We start from the raw sequence: 20,842 nt of genomic DNA, 5'->3' as shown, positions 1-20,842 counted from the left end.
ATAGTCAATCCCATAGGCCATGTTTTGCATGAAATACTATTTTCAGTTTAAAATTAGATGCCTTGTAGCTTGTTCATTACATGAAAGAGTAACTACACATTGGTAGATGTGCCTATCACTTGCTATTCAAAAAATTGGTTACATGAAAAGTCTAAGACCAAAGGACTACAACTAAAATCTAAGTTTTTATTACTGATGCAAGGATTTCTTTAGGCAGTATCCTTTCATTGGACAAACTGCATCATTGCAATAGAATTGTACAAGCTTTCAAATGTAAGGCATTTTTCTTAAGGTCTGAGGAGAAAAGCAAACACAGCAATAGTAAAAAAAAGATTTGGTAGAGCTGTGAAAATGTGCAGGGCGGAAGGTGGGGGGGATAGGGGGAAAGAGAAGAAATGCCCAGGAATAGCAAACAATCAGAAAAAAAAAGTTTATTACTGGGAAGGCCTTATTGATCTTTTCTCAAACCAGTTTAACAAAAATTTAGACTGGCACATTGAAGAATATTTACTATGTGAAATACCTTTTCAAATTGAAAGGTGCAGCCAGGATTTTTAAGACCATTTCAGTCACAGTTTAGGATGGGTTTTTTTTTAGAGTAGAATTAAAGTTTAAATCAAATTATTTGGTTTCTTAAATTAGCAAAATAAAGCTAAATGCATCTCTCAGACCAGTCAGAACAAGTAAAAAAATGCTATCTGGTTCCTGAGTTGCATTTTAATGTCTGTCAGGCAAATTCCCGTTTGTTTTAATTGTAATTTCTCCCACATCCTGGCTTTGAGTGTCTTCTTTATATTAAACTTTAGTCAGCTAATTTCCTACCATGGCACCAGATCTGCTTTTGAAGTCACCCCATTATCATCCCATTTATGAAACACTTGGGTACTCCAAGAGTAACTGAGAACTCTCTACTTGATCGACTATTAAGCACGTTTCCATAAAGATGGTCCAGTGTGCAGAGTATTAAGGACTGAAAAGGAGCCCAGCTCTTAGACATCACTGAAGTAGGCTCAACAGATATGGGAGGTATGCAGCAAGTACCCCAGCCCCAAATAAAACATGAGTCTGGATCAGGGGCAACTGTCCCTTTCTGTAGTCCAGAATTGGTCTTGCTCATGGAGCATACCTTCAACTTTGGCTCTGTTCCATTATGATGAGGGCCAACTGAAAAAGTGAAATGTAGTTTGGTAGGTTGTCTTGTTTAGGGAAGTAGAGGAAACAACAGGAAAAAAATGTTGCTCCCAGCTGCCCCCAAATTATCTTAACACCTAGGATTGCAATGGATTTAAAAAAAAAAAGTGCTGAACTACTGGTGTGCATGAGGCCAAAATCTGGCAAAATGCCTGAGGAGATATGGTCTTTCTAGACAAATCTACTACCTGTAGGATTTCCAAGAGAAAAACACGGTCCAAATGTCTCAAGATAGCACAGCACTAATGATCCAGAAGCTGTCCTTTTCGAACAGGCTATAAAAATTATGAGTTTTCCTTTTAAAGTTACCTATATCCCAAAACAGGGATTTTAAAACTCTGGCTGACTGAACAATAATGAATGCAAATGTTCCTGAAATGGAATGAGTTCCAAAATCAACTGGTAAGCAATCAAACCGTTACGGATGGGGAAGAGCTAGATAATGCTGACACAAGGTAATAGATAAAGTTAACTGAAATACATAACTGTAGACATATGCAAACATTATTATGCCAATAAGTCAGTCACACAAGAGGAATGACCAAATGTTACTCAACTCCACAAGCCAGGCTTCACAAATAGGACTGACCCTCCTAACTGAAGTAGTATAGTACATTGAGGAAAAATAAGTCCAACTCTTTCCCCCTCCACATTATGAAACAGCAGTGCAGGAAATCTAGAGAACCACATACTCTCTCTTGCTATAGCTTGGAAAGGGCCTAGCAGACAAGAGCGGACCTCCTCCACCCAACAGTTAAAGAGAACAAAGTAGAAATAAACACCCTGCTTTAAGGATGGCAAATGTATCTCTGCTTCTTTTTAGCTGGAAGGGTGGGTGGATGAGAAAGAAACTTAATTTTCCTAAATAGCAAATTTGAATTCTATGTGGAAGGAATACTGACAGTAAAAAGGTGATACTTGATGAGAAGGATTATTGGGGAAGGACTTCTGTATATCAAGACACTTTCAAATTTTTAAAGAATTTGTAACTGATAAGATATACCTGTTTCCTGGAGAATAATGATCACACCTAAAGCTTAGAATCTTGAGCAGCTATAGGGTAGGTAAACAGAACAATTAACAACACAGCATTGGAACAAACACCAATACACTGTAAAAGTTCACTAATAAAATGCCATTTTAATAACTTTTTACAAGGAATCCACCTATACACTTTAGAAAAATAAACATAAAAAGATACTTTGTGGCTCACAATACCATGATACCGGCACGCATATGCTGTTAACTTAGCAATTATTCCATATAAGAATGTACAACATTGTTCTGAGTGAATAGTGACTTCCCCTAGAAGTTTAAATGTACTAAAAGTTAGTAAAATGGTCATATAAAAACCTGATGCAAAAACATTGCATAGGCTTGAAAACCCCTTTATTCAGTTACAACTAACTGTCAAAATTAGTGCACTGAGATACCAGTGAACAAAACCATGCACTTCAGGAGGAAGTAGTAACCAGGGGTTTCACAGTTCAGATCTAGGAAGTGTTCTCATCATTTTTTAATGCTTCTCCGGTGAGGTGAATCTGGAGCTTTTCCTAAATTTAAAAGTAAAACAAATAAATATTGGCAATTAAGTAATATATATATTACCAGATGTCATGATACATATACACAGTTGTACATTCATTTCATAAATGGTGTTTCCCCACAATAAATTTCATGCTGGTTTTACTGAAAAAAGTCATCTTCCACAGTCTACTTCAAAGCAATACACACCAAGGCTGGGGAGGCTACTGGGATAGCCAAAAGAGTATGCATATTTGAAGACCACTGTTACAAGCCTGGCTCATTTTGTAAATAGCAATGTCCAGGGATAGCCATCCTGTGGCAAGTGTGCCACAAGAGGCATGGACAGCCTTCGTGTGCAAAATGCCACAGGTCTAGGAGAAAGCAGGGAACACTGTGGCAAATAGAACAAGAAGCAGAAAGCAGAGCACCAGATCAGGCAGAAAAAGGAAAAAAAGTGGCACCCAAGTAAATTTGTGGCACCACCAGTGGTGGCACAATGGTTCTTTACCCTACCTTATTTAACATTTATAATCAATGAGTAAAAATTACCAATGAGGTTTACAGATGACAAAAACTGGGAGAATGTTTACCAATGATAGGGAGAGTTCAATAATACAGAACAAATCTGAATCACTTGATAATTTGGGTACAATCAAGCAATATGTGGTTTAATATGGCCAAACAAAGTCATACGTAAGGACAAAGAACATAGAGAAGTGGTTCTCAACCTTTTTAGGTTCAAGGCACCCCTCAGAAAATACCAGCTCTAGTTTTTTACTTTTTTTTTTTTTTAAACCATGGAGACTGTCGGTTTTTTTGTTGCGAAGAAAGCAAAAAGACCACAACAAGTTAGAATTTTAAGAAGGTAGGGAACTTCATCCTAGCAGGCAGCGATTCTAAAAAAAGCCTTAGAGCTCACTGTGGATAATCAGCTGAACATGAGCCCTGGCCTGACACTAGCCAAAAGGCCAATCCAATCCCTGCATATATACACATGAAAATCTTGAGTAGAAGCAGGGAAGTTATTACCTCTGCATGTGGCACTGAGAGTCTCCCAAAGGAATACCATGTCCAATTCTGGTCTCTAGAATCCATGAAGAATGTTGTTAAATTACAGGGTACAAAGAACCATGAGAATGATTAAAGTACTGGAGAAGCATGCTTCAGAGTGATCTCATGGAGCTCAATAAATTTAAAGCTCATCAAAGAGATTAAGAGATGCATTGATCAACATATATATGGGGAACAAGAGAATGACAGTAGAGGGCCCTTCAGTGTAACAGACAAAGGTATAATAAGAATCAGTGCCTGGAGGTTGAAACTAGATAAATTCAGACTAGAAATAAACGACACTATTTTTCCCCAAACAGTGATGGTAATCAATCATTAAACAGATTACATAAGGATGTAGAGAATTCTCTGCCACTGGCAACTTTTTAATCAAGGTGGGCTATTTTTCTAAAAGACATGACCTTGGGTAATCGATTGAACCTGAAGCAGGAATTAAATTGGGATGGGAAGTATTCTAGTTTGTTATGAAAATCAAAACCAATGATCACAATGATCCTTTTTCATCTTGCAATTTATCTAATCTAATCTATGTCACTTCACTCTGAACACCTGGTCTCACATACTTATGTTGGACAATGGGAGAGAAACTGATCCACAAAGGACCTTTCACTTTTGATGACCTTTTAGTTAAGAAATCATTTGGAGAAGTACCCTACTTGGAGTCATTCCAGAAACCAATCAGGGAAAGCAGCAAAGTTTCAGTTCAGTGGCGCACATGTTAAATCTCTCTCCCCTTCCTGACAAATAACTACTGCAAAGCTTGAATACAAACAAAAACAAAAAACATTTTCATCTTGTGTGAGCACTAAAGATACTATGTGGCAGGTCTCTGGAAAAAAAACAAACAAACAAATCAGATGAGGCTATTCTTACCTGGCTGCGCACCCCCTAACCTCTGCTGGATGACCTCTAAACGACGGATGTATTCACTTAATGATCGTTCAGGGTCTTGAGTAGATGATACCAATGACTTCTCTGAAACTGAACTTGTAGATGGATGAGACCTGTAAAAATATCATACTAATATTAAAACTATTCTTCCTAAAGCTCAGAGTATATCCACAGCTACTGTGGTTTAAATAGGCTCATACTGTTTAATTATCTGGTGTACAGCGAACTACAATAACATGAAAAGCTGTTCTTCTGACCTTCATTGTGTATACAGGAAAAGTGATGGGATAGACAACTAGTATAATATTTGAGGAGAAAAATCAATACTTTTGTTAGGAAATGGGGACACACAGAAGCCTTAACCTTGCTGGTATCTAATCACTACCTTTCACCCCCTGATGTAACTGCTCACAGAAACATCAAGGAAAACAGAAATGAGAGGCAGTCCCAAAAAGTACAAGAGAGTCTCTGAGGCAGAGGGTGGAATGGTTGTCCTGTCCTGTCCTGTCTCCAAGACCCCAAGCCCTAAAGGGCTACAGTATATGCAGTATTTAAAGAAAGCCAGAGTGAGGCGCCCTCTCTCAACTATGCAAAATCTACAGGAAAATATAACAGGAAAGTGTGTCCCCCACTGCACTTGCACCTGGGGGTGGGGTCCCACAGATCACTTCCTCCTAAACATCTTTTAATGCAAAGAAGAATGTGGGTGGTTTTTTTCTGCTCTATTACCTTAGTCACTCAAATGACCTCAGCTAAATTTAACAATGGGGACTGAAACTGATGCTAACCCAACTCCTCCACTAACCTTGAAATATTTCCTGTTACCCAGAGCTCCTCAATCATCATGTTTATCCTATTACCTTGATTTTTCCTTATTAAAAATAAAATCTTATAAGGGTGAGATTCTCTCACCAGCCCCTTTGAAGTCCGTAATCCAGTTAGAGGGTTGGGGCAAAAGGGAATAGGGAGAGGGGAAGAGGGGAAATTTCTTCTCATTAGAAACAGCTGCAAATCATCTTCCAGACCCCACTGCAAACCTCAGCTTAATGTGCAGGCCAGGGACAGGTGGATGTGCTAGAGGTGAAGCTACACTACAGTCACTGACAGGCTAAGGCAATATCAATGTGGTAACCATGTCCCCAAGTGCTACTTTCAAGCAGTGTGAAAACAGTGTAGCTGTGTATTCACAGCTGTGAGAGGGCTAATTAGTATGGGGAAGGCTAAGTAGCACAGTCAGCTTGCAGTGCTCATTAATCTGCCAAAGCAACAGCTACATGGCTTTCATTTTGGCTTGCTATCTACCCAGAGCAGAACCAACATGTCTGAGGGTGCTGCTGCCTAACCCAATAGGTTTACTGTGTAGCCACAGGCTAAAGTTGCACTGCTGGCCACTCCCAATTCTGAGCTGCTCTAAGGGCTGACGTGCATGACAGCAGCTTCAAAACACCCGAATCTCATTCTTCCTGGCCTGTAAATCTGGTGCTGTGCCTCTAAGAGCACAGCACAGAATCTTACTGTTGGTATACAAAAGCAAAAAAAGGGTCATTTGGTTACATTTCTACATGGATGTGGCCACAGTTCACAAACACCAGGAGTACAACTGCAGTTGGTGGTTGCCAACTTCCAAAGTTTAGCATCAGGAGAAAAATGCAATATATCTAATAGATCTGAGAAATCAAATTCCTATTCATGTTCAAATATTTTCTGCAAGAAAAGGTTAAGGTGTTATGGAAGACAACCATCTGGCTGAACACTACAATTTATTATGTTTTATACAAACCTATTACATAACCAGGAAGATGATCTGTGGAATTGGCTTATGCATCTTGCAGAGCTAGTTTTGTGGCACAATCCAGTATCTCGGGTTGGAGGAGAATTTGTGTTAACTGTTGGAAGTTGCTGTCTCAAAACTTCTGTTCTAGCACCAGAAACTGTGTTAAATACATGAGAGTCAACAATGAAATCAGGCACGGGAACTGCACAAAAAAAACAGAAAACACACACCCACATGCCCCTACACCCCCACCCACACCCCAAAGAACAAAAGCTACAGCAAAACAAATGTTTGGCTTTAAATTTCCAAAGAGGGAATCCTTTGTTTTTTGACACTATTAAAAAGGTCAATGTTTGAAGTTTCAGAATCAACTGCATGCACAATGACATTTTTCACTCTTCTATTTATGTGTTCCACACCCACACAGTTATCTGAAAAATATATTGTGTTAGGAACGACCCTACAAATTCATTTTTCCTGATGCTACCATCACAGGAGATATTCTTAGTTTCAACTCTAAAGAGTAGATACCAAACCATTTGTTTTCATTGTTTTCTTAAAAGGGATAAAAGTTAGCCACTGTTGGAATGATAAAGTTTGAATTTCCCAACTGCTGCATGGTAAAATCTCATTTAAGTTAAACTAACTGATATAGCTGGACAACACTGAAAAAAGTTTATGATAATACTAGCTAATTGCCAGTCAAGAACGACGGATTTCAGAGAGTGTTTATGTGCCCCCCCCACCCCGCTCACCCTTCAGGGCTGGCCATGTAAAGATTCCCTTTGTAGCCTCCTCCTCCAGCCTTGCAGCAGGGTTTCCCCTGCCTCCCCACCCCTCCCTCTCTCTACCAGCTGTTGTTGGGGCTGGGCGGGTGGGGGGCACGCCACCACCATGACACCCTTCCTTTTCCCTCCCTTTCCTGCTGCCCAGTCCCAACAACAGCTGCCACGACTCCCCCTTTCGCCTCCTCCCACCCTACTCCCCTCCCTCCCTCCCTCCCTGCCTGCCACCTCCCCTTCCCTGCCAGGTGTTGTGGAGGCGATGGGGACAGGTGGTAGGGCCACTGTGACCCCCCTCTTTGCCCTTAGGCAAGGAGGTATGGGGAAGCCCCACTACTTTTGTGGCCGGGGCATGTTCGTTGCCACCACAAATTTCCTCAGCAACAGCTCAAACTTGGGCCCACGCAGCCTAGGCCCACATAGCCAATCGCCAGCTGCCCCCTCAGCAGTGCATGCGCAGTTGGCAAAAAGCATTAGACAGAAAGACACACAGACACAGACAGACTAAGCCCTTTATTATATTACAATATTAAACTATTTTACTACTTAAATGTAATACTTTTACTAGAAATTATACTTAAAAAACACATTATTTTAAAAATCCTCACCTGAGTTATGCGCTGTGCCATGAGAAATGACTTCTCCCTGTATACCTTTTCTGTTTATTTTATTCCATTTTTTCACTAAAAACTTTAACCTTGCAATTAAAAAAGAATATTGTATATTTATTAAAAACAGCAGAGAAATTAAAATGCATTGAACTTTAATATTAATCATTATCCTCGATTAGAAATATTTTAGACTATAAACAATGTCATAAGAGGTATTGGGGAAAAGGACAGAATCATACAATTCAAGTCTTCTGAATCATGTGTATCAAATGCTGTGTTAACTGCTATTCAGACGCATGTTAAACAACTAATTAAGTAGATAAAATTCAGCTTTTAGAACATGTTTTTAAAAGCAGTGCTTCCCCCTCTGCACCATGACAAACTGAAAGAAACTAAAATTATTTAAATTAAAATCGCAAGTAAGTTTTATTCCTTCTTTCAGCCATAACACAAAATGTAGCAAAGAAACAAAAAAGGGGAAAGGAAAAGGAAGAACAAACCATCTCAAACACCATTTGGCCACATCCAGACAAACAAGGGTATGTGCATGTGGTGGCACAAACAGTAGCAGCACAAATTTGTACTGCTACTTTGTGCCACAGTGAACATCCCTGCACTTGCTTTTCGTTGCAGGCTGTGCAGGGCTCCCTCCATGTTGGGCTTCATGTGCTGCAGGTGCCTCAGCATGTGGCTAGCTGGCAGGAGGTCTCTGCTTTGAGGAACTCTGCGCCCCAGCCAAGGAGCAGCAGTTGGAGATGGGAGGGAATAGGCAGTTTTTCACCGCTGCTATGCAGATTCATAAACACCATGGGATCTCATACAGCATAAAAGCAGAAAGAAGCAATATACACAAGTATTTCAACATGGTGCTTATCATGCTTAGCAGACTGGCCTGAAAAATACTATATGGGTTAAGGGTGTGGTTAAATGATACTCTAAAACAACTGGAGTGAAAGTATTTTTCTACTAAATAAATTAAGTACAATCCAAGCAATACATTTTAGATGTTAATCATTTGTGATATTTCCCAAGGGAAATATAGGAAGATCTGCTTGTGCATGCCTGTCAATATTTTTACCTTGATATTGCAATGACCACTCTGACTGCAGATCGAAACTTGGTAAAAGGACGGGAGCGTGATTCAGAGACCTGCAAATCTGCAGGTGAAGGGAAGACTCCCATACGTGCTATCAGGGATAATGTTGCTTGCTCACAGTCCTGGAATCCACCCAGAAGCAGAAGAAGATATTTCTTCTGATAAACTAGAGCCTTTCTAAAGCTCTCAGATCGCAAATACTTCTTATATAGCCTCTGTAGCTGTGGAGGAAAAGAAAAAACTACAATTATTAAGGTTTACATTACTGAAAAACCATAAAACTTGTTACAGTTAGACCCTTTAGTCCTTTAAAACTCCCACAACCTACTTGTCTGTGGCTTGATGACAGTTAGCTAAGGTTTTTTTGTTATGCAAGTTAGCAATTTTGCTTTTTACATTGTGACAATTGCTGCTAACTATGAAAAAGCTGTGCAATGTTTTAAATTAAACTTTCAAATGGAATTTGTACTATAGACCTCCTGCTGATATAACTAATTTTGCTGAAAATTAGAAGCATCAGTCAAACCAGCAGGATGGCAGTCTTATATGAAGGTTTATAAACAGTCTGAGCTTCTATATATTTTGAAGGATTACTTGACAGCATGCTAAATAAAAGTCATCAAGTATTGGTATTATACGGGCAACTGCAATGCTGACAATTCCCTAGTACAGGTAAGTAAGGATCTCCATAAATGATACTGGAAGTGCACCCAGAGTAGATCCTTTAATGCTTTTCATTTTGCCATTTGCTCCCCACTCCCCGCCAACTGGCAGAGGGGTTCTGCTGGCTGGGCTGTCTGCCACTGAACACAGGGGAAGCAAAAACCGCAGCATATTTAAAACCACGGTTTTTGCTTCCCCAGCAATCAGTGGCAAATGGCCCAGCCAGCAGGGCCCCTCTACCAATCAGGGGCAGCAGGAAGCAAGACATGGGGGGGAGAGAGAAGGGACAAGAGGTGAAATGGAAAACATTAAAAGGAGCTGCTGCAGGAACATTTCCAGCCTGATTTACGGAGATCCCTATAGTTTACTTTAGAGGCTTGTAACTTGGATATTCCAACTATCTTAACGTTTCTGAATTTCAGTACATGCAAAGCTGTCATTGCAAAACAGATTCAATACTTAACTTTTAAGATAAAATTTGTTTTACTTAGTTTAACATTGATTAGAAGAAATATTGGGTTAAGCGTCCATCTGATTTTAACGTAGGATTAGTCATGAAAAGGGTCAGGACATGCTTCTAAAGTTCAAAGAATAACTGGATACATGACATTCATGTTATGGAAGAATAAGTTTTTGTGACAAACAAGAGGCCTGTACCTCCCTGAGATGAAATCTAGTGCAGACACAGATGCTTGAGTTAGAGAGAAATTTCTATCTTAACTGACCTGACAATAAGAATGTCACGAAAGATAGAAGGTATATGTGGGAGAGTATTATAGGTTTAACATATTACATGATCTTACTATTAAAAGATACTCATCTTTTTAAAAGGTCACTGTGAAAATTTTATTAAAAATTGAAAACCTATAAAAAAATTTCAAAAGAGTACAAAACTATTCTGCTGCTATTTAAACTTCAACTATCATCATATTGTAAGAAAATTATCTCGTATCCTGCCAGATCCGAGTTGCAGCCTTCCTGCCTCTTCCGTACCATCAAGTATCATTATAAACAAAGGCTTCAAATAAGGTTTACAATAAAATTACATATTCCTTTTCTAATTCGAGTGATTAATATGAATTTTAAGAATTAAGAATTTTAAAGAAGAGAGACTGGCTCCCCAAAATCTAAAAGATCTTCAGGTGGAAATGGTTTTAAAATATGTTAAAATAAAGGAGTATATTTCCAAACAACAGCCTTTACTTTTGATCACTCCTGAAATCTTCAAGGAGGTTTTTGGCTTTTTCATTGAAAAATATAAGATTAAATCTATCTAGCCACTATATCTTCATATAGCTGTACAAAACCCTTTAGTTTTTCCTAGTAAATAAAAGGGATACTTGTCCATTTAAAACTTGGCAAATGGCAAAGTTAATTAAGAAATGGTCCTAATTCCACTACATTTACAATATTTATTTTTTTAATGTCTTTTCTCTCTCATTTTCTATGCAAAAGACCCACACAAGTGACAGGCAAACTGACTGGCTTTTGTCAGAGAAAACAGTGAAACAAACTTCAAACTAAGTGCTATGGAATGTACAAAGTAAATCAACAGGAAAAAATAGTCCCCATCAGTCCCCCACCCCCTGTCTAATCTTTCAATTACAAGTTAGGCAGAGTAAGTCAAGTGAATCTTTTTTTAGTCCTTTCAAAGCCCCCCACCTCTTTCCGTCCAAAATGCACCTGGCCTGCACTATGCAACAAGTTTAGTTAAAAGGTATTTTTGAATTAATCCTTTGATACCAGTTAACAGTGCTCAGATGAGAGCAAAAAGTATTCCTAGCATCAAGTGCTAGAATGATGCTGAAGTACAACAGTTTTTTATCATATAATTTTATTCAAAATTAATCTCCACCTTCTCTTGGTGTGTGGCTGGGGCTAAAATATTTACCTAAATACCACCTTTGTATGAAAAAAAATGTCGAGAGATCTGCACAAGGAATCAGTTTTAAAATACTTTGCTATCCATACTACTTCTAAAAAGTTAATGCATTTTGTTTCTGTAAAGTATTCCAAAATAAAATATAAGAATAATATTTTCTTGTCAAAAATGATACTGGTATAAGCTGTTCCAATATAACTTGTTACATCTTCAAGCACCTATAGAGATACAAGTGGAGCAAAACCACTGTAAATCTAACACTATTAAACACAGAGGGAAAGTTACAGAAATGTAGCTTATTTATACTGCCATAGGAGTATGCAGACAGAACAGCTAAATGGAAAGAGCTGATGCATCTTCCCAAATAGCAATGCTTCCTTTGTTTTTAAAGCAGCTGAACTGAAATGTTACGTTTGTCCTGAGCAAAAGTACGGCCAATCCAACTTTTATTTCAGGAATAACTTCTATCGTGTAAAAGTGTAATGCATTTATTTTGAGAAATGAGTAACAAAACTCCCATTGCAATTTTCAGAAGAGAATCAAAGTTGTTCGCAAACATATTTCACAATTAACTTATACAGCCAGTATATCTGAGTAGAGAAACCCAAGGGCCAGAATGTAACTGATTTATCCATGGTCATTGTCCTAGCCACCGGATCACCCTCCAGGGAGTACATTTTATCATCTTTCACACCACCATTTTACCTTTGCATTGGAAGCTTCCATAACTGGTTTGTTTTCAATCTCAATCGTATTTTTTGCCAGTTCAGATTCTGCTTGTTTCAAAGCATTCTGCAAAACAGTTTTTTCTCGCTGCCAAGCAGCCCTTTCCAGTCCCTGGACAGGGTCAGCATCCTCTATAGACCTTATCTAAAAATGAAATTCAGGGACAGTGAACCTTGATGGATATTTTATAGTCTATTTCCAGAGGGATGCAAAGTTTTACCTTTTAAACCAAAAATAAGTAACAACCCGACTTTAAGGAAAAACATAGAATGCTGGAACAACTAGATTGGAATTTCCCATCAGCACAAACACACTAACCAGATACAATAGGAATTAAATTGCAACTTCTCTCTATATTAACAGTCTAAGATTTTTCAGGGCAGGAACGGTCTACCTTTAGACAACTCGCTTTCATCTTGGTATCAAAGTGGGTCCCAATATTTAAAATAGAAATTAATCTTTCTTTTTTCCCCCTTTCTTTTGCATTCTAAAAGATAAATTTGTGTATTTATACCAAGTTGTGAGTTTATGCATAGGATATGAAAAAATAGGTTTTGCATTTGATTCTGCAAATGGTTAGTTCCAGGTCTCACAACTTTTGCAGGAATGAATTCTTATCCCACATCAAGCTCCTTTGAATGATCTGTATCCAGGATTCATGAGTCTCCGACCAGTCAACAAAGTCATGCTTCCAGGGTAATGTAGCTATCCTAACGGGTCATGCCAACACAGGGTAGGGAAATTTCTCAGCTGCCTAAGTATATTTCTTTGATTTCATGTATTCGTCAGGAAACCAGTACATAGAACAGGGTAAAACAGTAAATATGCAGTGACTTTTGATACTACTGGATGCACTGGTTGTACCAATAGGATCTTTTTCAAAATGTGTGGCTTTCCCAACAATAAATCAATATCCACCAGTATGTGCCATAACACTTTGTACTTGGAAGGCCATAGTATACAAGGTAAAAAAAACAAACCCCAATAGAAGCCTATCTTAATTTAATTTATTAATATTTGATTAGGCTCTGCCAGTTGCATGTCTCAACACTCCCTGCATGTATATATAACTGTGAGATACCAAAGAAGTATACATCAATATGTACCTGTTCATTGCCATTTCCCCTATGTAGGTGCTGCTGAAGTTTCTTCTCAAGTCGAGAAACTGCAGCTTTTAACTCTAGCTTCTCATCTGTCAGTGCTGTTACAGACTTCGTAAGTTCTCCATTTTCTTTCAACAAGACATCGACCAGAGAAACTGGATCCTGTGATGTGTTCTTTAAAAAAAAAAAGAGAGAGAGAGAGAGAAAAAATACAACTCAAGAATTCAACCAACATAATTTCACCAACAAATAAACCAGACTGCAGATCCCTGTAGCTTTTATTTTGAAACTCATTTTAAAATTGTAAAAGGCAAAGAATAAAGCCTTCCTCTCTACAAAAGCACAGCTAAGAAAAGATCCTGGTCATCATTTTAAGTGTAATTTTTCCTCAAAGGTGACTTAAGACAAACTTAGATAAAACAGATCATATAAAATGTGTGATTTTTTAAGGTTGTAATTTTTTGACCAATTCCAGACATATTTTTCAAAAAAGGTAAATATATCATAACAGTTCACTTTTCTCCACACTGTTTAATAATAATCAGCAGTTTTACAAAATAGTTGCATTTGTTGTGTTTTATAGTCATTACAATGTAATAAAGTTCCTTACAATTTTGAAGTTTTGATATAGTATTATTCACCTATCAATGGCAATTCCACCTTTGAAGTGATACTTCCCTTTTAAATGTGTTTGGAGCCAGACTAATGTTTATAATTTTGATTACAGCTGCTATTTATTTGATTTCTAGGTTAAGATCTTGCCCTAAGATTGGTATCTAAACACAAGAAACTTTCTTTAATTCACGAAAATCTAAATTCACAGGGATAATTTAAAGTGTCAGCCCTCTGAAATTTATTTCTGACCATGCTGCATTCATTACCTTTGCGTTAGTAGAAGAGAAGCAAAATTCAAGTGGGAACAAAGCAAAGCTTTGGTGTAGATAGAAGTCTGAGCTCCTGAAGGTCAGCACAGAGGGAAACAGACTGCAGAGGTACAGACTGCTCTCAGAATATCTTATGCCTCTTGATGTTTCAGGTAAGACAGATGCATTGAAAACCTTTATTAGCATTATGCTTTTTGCATACTTTTACAGTTAAATGATTCCTGGGTGGAATAACTGGTTTTGGTAACTATTCACACTGGTCACAGTGTTGAAAGTTTTGCAGGGTAGACAGAAACAGCTGGCCTACTGTGTAACAATGGGTGGTCTACTGAATTGCATGATTGCACTCTGAGAAAGGTGAAGGAAAGAGGCCCACCACCTGAAAGGAATGTATTCAATGAAGGTACAAACTTCAGAGGTATAAAGACCACACCCCAAAACAGCTTTTCCAAACAATGTATGGTTTCATCTTAAATCACAGGCAATATTGACTTTTTAAACTGTGAGTGTAATAGAGCATACCTGGAATGCTGCATATTCAATACATGAATGCTGGTTTATATAACAGGTACACTAAAAGATGCAGTGGATTTTTTGCTTTAAAAAAACCCAGCAAAGTATCTAACATAGAAACACTGATGACACTAAAACAAAGATATGTGAACTGAATCAGTTTTTATTGTGTTAAATTAAGATTGCTGGAACAGAAGCTTAGTTCCCTGCTGTAAATGATTTCAAGACTGACTTGATGAAACTGTGTGAAAGTTTAGCCCCACTGTGGATTGGGTGAGTTTTGCCCTACCTACCAGGTTCTAAGAAAATTTCAGAGCATGGACCAACTGAATTAAAGATTCTTCTCTTGGTAATCTCCCACTGAGAAAGACCCCACCCTCCCCTCTGATCACATAACATCCCGCTGGCAATTGGTTCCACGAAGAGTAATAAAAAGAAAGTAACTGCTGTATTTTGTTTTTCTTATTCCGAGTAAGCAGCTAGAAACGAGACGAATTAGCGTGATGTGACCAACCAGTTGTTCATAGACAAACACATATTCTACAGAACACAATCTTAAGACGTGCTGTTCAAGTTATTAAAGTCTCGCTCTCAGGGTTTTGATGAGTCAGAGGAATAGGTTCTCAGTTTTCATCTTCTTGAGGTAGGATGAAGCCAAAACACTGAGATAGGAAAAGGGCTCAGTGAAAAAGGGCAAATCTCCTTTCCCATTTGCAAAAAGCCAGATTTATCTGTACCAAATACATTTTGTGACATTTTTGTATCAATCCTCAAATGAAGACAGGAGAGTCAATTTCCTCAGTTTTTTTAAAAACAGCAGTTTACATGTAAATTGCAGACAAAGGTACAAATGAGTTTCTTAAATTAAACTAATATAAATTATCCCCCTTACCAGATGGGTGGGAGAAGTCAATAACTCTGATTTCAGCTCCTTCAAAGTGTGAAGTAAAGATGCAATAGCCTCATTATTTGATGCAGACCAATCAGTAACTGTTCTGTTAAATAAAAATATTGTTTTCAGTTGTATCTTGCACTTCACTGAACCCTACCACAACTTTTCTTTTATTTTCTACTTTTGGACCTTATCTGAATTAACAATTTGTAAGGAGAAAAGAGCTGCATGTTTTCTTAACTTACGGGATGTGGGATTTTGAAATAGCATTTCACAGGCATTTAGTTAATGCCTACATTTTGGAATTCCACCTTCTATTATGGAAACTCAGAAAAGTGAGAAATCCCACAAGAAAAAAAGATTCAACTGCAGTTCACCAAATCCAATAGTGGTTCTCCAACTGTATCCTGTACAAACTACTTCCAAAGATTGTCTTCTCAAACTGTAAAATTAACTGAATTGCTACTCACTTATCTACAGTTTTATATATGAATTCATTTAGATGGACAGCCACAAACAGCAACTGTTGTCTTGTCTTCTCCAGCTGCTGCCGCAAGTGCAATGTTTCCGTCTCTGTTGTGAAGGCCAGTTTGATGTTGCAATCATTTTTTATGGGACCAGAAACCTCTTGATGACTTTTCTGAGAAGTAAGCTTTCTTTCTTGTTCTTCTAAATCAGCTAGTGTCTGCTGCAGCTCCTTGATCCTACATTCATCTTTCTGGTGTTGCAATTCCAATTCATGCTAATAGAACAAGAATAAGAAACCATCTATAATTTAACTGTTTGCACCACCTGCAAACACACCACAAATATCAAAGTGTAATCTCAGTACTGCCTAAACTGTGCACCCTCCAAGTGCCATCAGGAAAGGGAATTCATTACATTCCCTTGTGCTATTAGGAAATAGAGACACTAGTCCCTCCTCCTCCCTTATACACTTCCAGAATTACTGGTGGAGAAAACTTGATAGAGGCTCCAAGGCCTTGATCTTGGTTGCCTCCATCCCTAGTTATGGAAAAGTGGGACTGGACAGGACCTCAGGCAGTCATCTAGTCCAAACCCCTGCTCAAGGCTGGATCATCAGTCTAAACCATCTCAAAGAGTCTGTCACTCTTAGAAACTTCCAGGGAGGGAGATACCACAGTCTCCTTATGTAGTCTATTCCAATGGTAAGCCACCCTCATAGCAAGAAAGTTCTTCCTAATATCCAACCTACAGGTCCCTTCTTTAAGGCAGTTAGTCCTTGTCTTTGTAGCCACAGGGAATAGTCGATCACCATCCTCCGCATAAACACCTTTCAGGTATTTGAAGGTTATCAAATCCCCACCAGTCTTCCCCTCTCTGGACCTAATAATCCCACTTCTTCAAACTTTTCTGTGTAAATTATGTTTCTTAGGCCTCTAATATTTTATGTTTCTTAGGCCTCTAATATTTCTTAGGCTCTCCACTGGATTATTTCTAATTTGTTCACATCCTCATTGAAGCTTGGGGCCCAAAACCAGATACAGTACTCAGGTGAGGCCTCACCTGTGCTGGAGAAAGTGAATGACTTCCTTGATTTGCCAGCAACACTCTAATTAAGGCAACCCAGTATGCTACTGGCTTTGTTTGGAACAAAAGCACACTGTTGACTCATATTCATCTTAGAGCTGCTATAACCCCAAAGTCCTTCTTTGCAGTGCCAAAGCCTAGCCAGTCATTCCCCAAAGTATTTTTGTGCATGTAATCATTCCACTGTACGAGCTGGACTTGGCATCTGCCCTTTTTAAATTTAATTAAATTAATTTTAGATTGCTTTTTCATCCTTTCTGAATGCTAATCCCATCCTCCAAAATGTCTGCAATGACAACATGCATAACTCTGTGGCACTGGATGTCAACAGAACTGTACCTGGAGACAGAAAGTTGCTCCACTAAAGGTTTCTCACCAACAAGATCTAATAAATAGTATTCTAGGACATTATTATTTATAACGGAACAGAACAATCTGGTTTATTTCAATTTAAGGGAAGATTTAAAGAGGGAAATCTCACCAGCCTCTCTCTGTCTTTCTGCCATTCCTTCTGTTTCTCCACTTCTGATTGTTGCTCCCATCTTCTCTCTTTATCCCTCTCTTCTTTTTTGTTTTTCTCCTGTTCTCTCATTGCCTTAAATTGTGACTGCAATTCCTCCCAGTCAGCTTTCAGTTTTCCCTCTCTTTCCCTCTGTACCTCTAAGGAGCGGATCACCTCCTGTTTTTGACTTTGAAGAGACTCCAGTGTAGCTCGTAACTTGTTACTGATTTCTCTTTCTTTTTGTGTCTCTTCGCAACACATTTGTACCTCAGCTTCTAGTTGCCTCTTAGAACGAATGGCTTGCTGATGCGTTTTCTCAATTATAGCAGCTAGCTCTTTTGCTCGAGACCTCTCTTCATCCAACTGAACCTGCAGATCTCGAACAAAGGTCTGTTCCAATAACGATTCTTTATGAGGACATGAAACACCTTCTTTTGCTCTCATGCTCAACTGTTCTGTCAAAATACGTTCATGGTTCAAGGAATTCAAAAGCTCCAAGGAACGATTTCTCTCAACTTCAAAATTTCTCTGAAGTTCTGACAGTTTGTTTCGTTCCTGGGACAATAAAGCCTCACAACGTGAGTGTTCAATTTGAAGTTCTTTATGGAGATTATCATTTGCTGTCTGTTCATGCTCTAAGGCCACTGACAGCTGATTATTCTGAATGCACTGCAATTTCAAGGTAGCTCGCAACTCCTATTAAAAAAATAAACGCACACATTATATTATACTCTGCTCAGATAAACATATTAGGTAATATTTTTATATTGTACTTCATCCAGAAAACATCTGAAGAAGCAGCTAGAATAATTTATTATTAAATTGTTTAAACTTAGACACAGGACAAACAGTCTGCTAGGAATTTAAGCTAGACTGCAGAGTATCTCTTTTTGTTATTAATTCCAGTAATACTTTCTTTACCTTAATGGTCATAAAATTAAAATATTTTAACTGGCAATATTTTTTTTATGGGTAATATGTAGTACTTGGAAATTAAAGCCCTGTGCATTAGCTAGACAGCATAAATGGCTTCTGGAGCAGAAACTGAGCAGTCTTAATCTTCACTCTGGAATCTAGAAAAAAGTAACAAAAAGCTAAAGCTTGGCACCTAAGATGAACAAGACCTTAGACTTCACAGTTTCTAGTTTTTAAGATGCCAAGAACACACTGAGAAAACTGTGTACTGAATATCACTGAATCTATATGTTTAAGAAATTAACATATTAGACAAGTGCATCTCATAATCTTTCCTTCAGAAGGGTGAGGGAGTGGAGATCATAGTGTCAGGGTAGCTTTGCTGTTGGTCTTATTGAAACAGGACCTTTGTTTTCCCTTTCCCTCAACTTGTATTTGCAATGTTTCTAGAGGCTACAGAATGGCAGGACCTACCCTAAAGTAGCAGAAGAATAGAAGTGTATACCAGAAAAGGAAATAGAGAAAAGACTGAATTAAAAACCCTCAAGAGTTGTCCTATGTTCACCATTTTATAGAGAAAAACAGGTGGGGAGGGTTTTTGAATGATGCATTGTGGATTTTTGTTTTGTTTCATGTCAGTTGGCAGCATCTTACAGAAAATAAACACTACAGAAGTGCATGGCAACCTATTTCCAGGAGAAATAATACTGCAGCAGTAATTACCAATGAACACCTCTTGTTAAAGAAAAGGAACTAATAATTAATTTAAGATATTGAATAAGTTTCAGCTGTGCATGGTCACAGTTTCCTTATAGTCTAGATGTTCTAATGTCAATGTGAAACAAATGGGAACAAACTACCACTTTTGTAAATCCAACATTTCTAGTCACTGGGAGCAGAGGATGACATTCCAATTAAAATTCTATATTTGAATTCTAGGTCAGGTTTTAAGAAGTTTATATACATACAATATCAGATTAAAAAGGAGTCAAGAATTGTAGTACAATTTTAATGTAAGAACACATCCAAATAAATGTGTGCGCTATCAAGATTTTCAAACTGTGCTATAACATTACTTATTACTTTTGTTCATGTGTGCTACCATTTATTGCAAGACTTCAAAGCAGACTCACGCACAGAGGAGATTGATCACAAAGACTGCCTAAAATGGGGAGTTATTAAAAGAAGCAATCTGCTTCTAGTTGTTCCAGAGTGACGAGTTTCTAGCATACATAATTAACTATTGTTCAAACTGGTAGACAAAACTATAGAAGCAGGGTTTTTTCCCCCCTTGGGAGAGTGGGAAGGAGAAGGGAAGACAGAGTGCATGTACTTGGGTCAATCACCTTGCTTCTATTCATATTAGTAAGACATTGTACATGGAGTGAATCATAAACTTACTAGATTAAAAAAAACCAAAAACCCACCACAATTTTCTTTGGATTCAGCTTGTAAGAAAGACAACAGACTCTAAAAGCATTTTGGCTGACCTTTGATATGCACTGTATTGGAAAATTTCCAGTTTTTTTCAGCCAACATCTGTAAATTTTTTTTTTCATAATCCCAGAGGAATATGCAGTATGAGTCTACACCAAATGATATGTTTATTAAGGAAGTGGAGAAGCAGTTACAAATTGAGTTACAAATTGAGAAATGTACTTTACTGAATGATCAAATGGAAGTAGGAAAATTTTTTCCAGCACCTTAAAATAGAAGTGTTGGAAAACACCGAAAGGCATAGAATGTTTGAAAAAACTAGTAAAGAGGGAACAGACGTGTGCAACTAAGAGCCACATTTTAAGACTTTGTTTTGTGGAAGTCTTTGTGCAGTCACTTGAATCAGAAATTTACAAAAATAAAAAGAGAAATAAGCCAGCAGCTGGAAAAACTAGTGTAAAAACATTTTATTCAGTCTAGGCAGTCCACGCTGAGACTGGCTTTAACTTGGACTTTATAAACATGTATCGCATTATACCTCCAACTCTTTTGCCCTTTCATCTCCTTTTCTTTTATGCTGAAGTTGCTGTTCCTCAAACACATTTTGTAGCTCCTTTTCTTTCAAGCGCTCATTCTGCAAGTCCTGAAGTGCACCTGTCAGATCTTTTTCTCTGTTTTCCAGTTCAGAGCTGCAATATTAGCAAAGTTAAAGATGAAACCCCTAGAGAAAAGGATAATTTTTTTTGTTCTTAAATATTTCATCCTTTTTGTTTCTAAATATTATAGTCTTGGAAAGATACCTTTTCTCAGACTCTGTAACCTCTCCCCTCC

At 38.0% G+C, this 20,842-nt stretch overlaps 1 protein-coding gene across 9 annotated transcripts in view; it reads right to left on the bottom strand.

Moving 5' to 3' along the window:
* Positions 1–2,311: 2,311 nt before the first annotated feature.
* PCNT (pericentrin) overlaps positions 2,312–20,842 on the bottom strand; it is a 135,782-nt gene continuing 117,251 nt past the window's right edge. For 8 of the 9 annotated variants that reach the window (XM_019553909.1, XM_019553910.1, XM_019553914.1 and 5 more), the window contains 12 exons: positions 20,550–20,700; positions 17,639–18,355; positions 16,077–16,348; positions 15,607–15,709; positions 13,321–13,491; positions 12,194–12,358; positions 8,926–9,164; positions 7,845–7,933; positions 6,461–6,611; positions 4,663–4,793; positions 3,748–3,802; positions 2,312–2,744 (listed from right to left, as the gene is read on the bottom strand). In XM_019553909.1, coding sequence (XP_019409454.1) covers positions 2,708–2,744; positions 3,748–3,802; positions 4,663–4,793; positions 6,461–6,611; positions 7,845–7,933; positions 8,926–9,164; positions 12,194–12,358; positions 13,321–13,491; positions 15,607–15,709; positions 16,077–16,348; positions 17,639–18,355; positions 20,550–20,700 — 2,281 coding nt within the window. In that variant the 3' untranslated portion in view covers positions 2,312–2,707. The remainder of the gene's footprint in view (positions 2,745–3,747; positions 3,803–4,662; positions 4,794–6,460; positions 6,612–7,844; positions 7,934–8,925; positions 9,165–12,193; positions 12,359–13,320; positions 13,492–15,606; positions 15,710–16,076; positions 16,349–17,638; positions 18,356–20,549; positions 20,701–20,842) is intronic. The other variant, XM_019553911.1, reaches the window with a different exon arrangement.

This window comes from Crocodylus porosus, unplaced genomic scaffold (genome assembly GCF_001723895.1).
Source record: "Crocodylus porosus isolate Cpor-Errol unplaced genomic scaffold, CroPor_comp1, whole genome shotgun sequence".
Taxonomy (NCBI): Eukaryota; Metazoa; Chordata; order Crocodylia; family Crocodylidae; genus Crocodylus; species Crocodylus porosus.
Note: the sequence above shows the minus strand (reverse complement) of the source record. Positions and strands in the feature narration are given on the sequence as shown.